Source organism: Cantharellus anzutake (genome assembly GCF_015039405.1).
Source record: "Cantharellus anzutake strain C23 chromosome Unknown EI90scaffold_9, whole genome shotgun sequence".
NCBI classification, from domain to species: Eukaryota; Fungi; Basidiomycota; class Agaricomycetes; order Cantharellales; family Hydnaceae; genus Cantharellus; species Cantharellus anzutake.
In genome coordinates this window covers 98,973-102,271 of record NW_024066959.1, presented here as the reverse complement: position 1 = coordinate 102,271, position 3,299 = coordinate 98,973, and the positions used below count along the sequence as shown (strand labels likewise).

The 3,299-nt window shown below is 45.0% G+C and overlaps 1 protein-coding gene across 1 annotated transcript; it reads left to right on the top strand.

Annotated features, from left to right (window-relative positions):
* Positions 1–2,481: 2,481 nt before the first annotated feature.
* On the top strand, positions 2,482–3,060 carry EI90DRAFT_3013571 (uncharacterized protein; the record flags this gene model as incomplete). Its single annotated transcript, XM_039056679.1, has 3 exons — positions 2,482–2,503; positions 2,676–2,735; positions 2,792–3,060. The coding sequence occupies 3 exons, from the start codon at positions 2,482–2,484 to the stop codon at positions 3,058–3,060; spliced, it is 351 nt and encodes a 116-aa protein (XP_038919789.1).
* Positions 3,061–3,299: the final 239 nt, after the last annotated feature.

Below are 3,299 nucleotides of genomic sequence, written 5' to 3'. Positions count from 1 at the left end.
TCCTTTTGTATTTATACTTGTAGTTTACTGTCGATGTACCTTAGTTCGAATATCGACTAGAATCCCCCCCCCAGTACTCTCATTCTAAGTTCGCCTCTCAATTCCATCTCCGCTTAAGTCAACGTCGCCACAAGGTAACTCCCGCTAACTTGAAATACGGGACAGCCTAGAACACGTGGCGCAACGCTCCAGCCAAGTCGTTGAAGCCGAAGTCCCAACCACCACGACGCAGTAGCTCTTTAGCTAAGTGTCACTCACGCTGCCGTACTCCGCTCCGCTTCCCGTGAATTCCTTGAATACAGTTTCTGACACCTACACCGCACCCGCACCCGGCTGTTGCACTTCCCATGTGTACCCTGTGCCGGATGCTCAGTGCAGCTGGATGGCCCGGACCTTGGGTCTCAGGTCTCATGTGACTTCTGGATATCTCTGGAAGTTTTTGGGCCACTGTGGGAAGATGAGAAGTTAACTTCCTTCTCATCTCTGACCCACAGTAGGATTGTGCCCTGGATAGGGCTGGCCAGACTTGAGGCTGTGGGCCATAGGGGAGGGTCATGGGGACCCGGGAGTCATCCCCTGACACCCATTTGGGAAGCACCATAGAGTTCCAACCCTTGATCCTTGGGGTTGTTCCCTCATCCAGTTCCCTTTGTTCTCTGACTCCACTCCTGTATTATTATATATACACTCTGTACATAGTTTCCTGTACCCCCAGTCTGAAAATGACAATGACGACAATGATGACTGGATTGTCCCCCAAAGAGACTCCCCCTGCTAACCTGAAGTTAAGGACCACCTTACACAACAAGCAGTGGCACAGCGCTCCACTTGAGTCACTGAGGCCAAGGTCCCTCCACTCCTGAGTCCCTTCTCCACTTCCGGACAACTCCATGCTCTTTTAACAACTGCATACCATGCCAGTGGCCCTTATGTACACACAGCTGTGGAGCAAGAGCCAAAATCTACAACCAGAATGTTACCTCCCCAGAGGCATATATCCACATCCCACACTTGATTGTCACCAATTCGGGTACACCCTCCACTAACATTGGTGTTGTTCAGGATTGTCCACCGTGTAAGGTCATAAGAAACTTTGATGAGATGACCACAAATTTGACCCTCCAGTGGTCTCCCAAAGGGTATGGGGGAAGAGGAGTGCTGCTTCAGCACATTCAACCCATTGCCACTACAATCACCTGCTGGGTAAAACATTAGTTAAATGGGAGCAAATTTTATTTTTAGCTTTGATTCACCATATGGTGCTAGAAACCACCATGATTGAGTCCACCCTGTGGGTCCCACATCTGGCAGCTGGATCCATTGTAAAATGTGGAAATCAGCAGCAATGATAGGAAGTAGACCAATTGGGACTAAAGTGTTCCAGAATCGCATCAAGACTTTGATGAGCTGCTACTATTATGCAGGCAGGTAGTGTATGTGGCATGAGCAGCTATTTACACCACATGAATCAAGGAGTTCTAACCTCAATCTGCAGCAGAATGCTTGGAAAAATGGTTGGTGGCCTCTTTCAGTGGTTATATAAGTCAATCTTTGAGGGATAAATGGAATATTTTTCTTGCATAGTGGAAATCCCAGAGTGTGTCATTAATATCACTGATATCATTTATATATATGGCACACAGCCATGGTTGATATCACCGTTGGGTTAGGGCACTAAATGCACATATTGAAGAAAAACCTATTCTCATTTGGTAGATATTGACTGTCATGTGTGTTATGGAAATGGGAATTTCCCATTTTAGACTCTTATGGGTTCTGTATCACATTATTTGTATAGTAATAGAGTTGCACCAATCAATTACAACCATAAAAACCCCTGCCACACTATCATGTCTAAACATCTGTGAAACCACCTGTACAACCATATGAATTCCCTTCCCTATTCCTGCACCAGGATGGACAAAAATAGGTGCCTCTGGCCCCATTTTTGTAACAATGTGGGTGTGATCAGGATAAAAAATGTTGAACATCATGGTGGGAATATTGTCAATCCATTCTGCCAACTGCAGCAGGAGAATCGTTTCTAATTGGTCAAAAAGGGAGATCAGGTCTGATATTTCCTACTGTGGCAATGGGGTGTCTGATAGTTGAGAACACCAATCAGTATCTCACCCACTGCTGGAACCTAGCACAAAATTGCCCTCTGGAGTGTTCGCCAATGTAAAAGAGCCAGTCATGCTAAGTCTCATGCCATGCCCATCCCTCACACATGGAAGTTAACATAAAACAAATTGCCCATGTGAATATTAGCATTGTTGATGCACATGGGTAACAGCTGAGCTACTGATAGTAGTAATAAGTTTTTCCTCAATATAATGAATAATGTACATTTGGCATCTCATCCAGCTGCAATATTAATCAACCTGTGTGCTATATATATGCATCATATATTAATGATGAAGGTAGAAGATACCGCCTATATAACCACTGAAGAGGCCACCGGTTGTCCCTCCATTTTCTATGTATTCTGCTCCAGACCAAGGTAAGAACTCCTTCATTCATAAATAGCTGCTCATGCCATTTACACTACCTGCCAGCATAATAGTAGCAGTTCATCAAAGTCTTGATGCAACTCCAGATTTCTTTGATCCCAATTGGTCTACTACTTCCCATCATTGTTGCTGATTTTCATGTTGGACAATATGTTCGTCCAGGGCATATGAAAACCCATCAGCCATCTCAAACATGGTGGCTTCTAGTCCCATCACCATATGGTGAACTGAAGCGAGAAATTAAATTTGAACCTGTTTAACTAATGTTTACCAAACAGACAATTGCTCCAAGATACTGGATGTGGCACAGTCTGCCCCTCATGCACCCATTGGGAGAAAACTGATAGCTCCCATTTGTGGTGATTTTGTTGAGGTTTCCAATGACCTTATGGGGTGGACAAGCCTGACCAACACCAATGCTAGTGGAGAGTGTACCCGACTTGGAGATGATCCAAATGATGTGGGTGGCTGTGGGGGTGGTAGCTGGACATACTTAGATGTGGTCTATTGCTCCTCACCCTTGTGTAAGGGCCATGTGCAGAGCTAGTATGCCATGGCCCCTTCAGGGGGAGTCTTGGTCAGGGGGCTAGCTGTACAATAGGGATGTCCCACAACTCAGGCAAAACTGTGCCAAATATTTAAATTAGCAGTAACTCAAAACTCTGGTGTGTTTCAAAAAGTGTGCCACAAGACTGTGAAAACCACAACTATCTGTTTTCACAACTGGGTTTGAACAGTCTCAATTCCATCCTGCATTCATCTGTTTGTCTCCAATGTAACTATAAT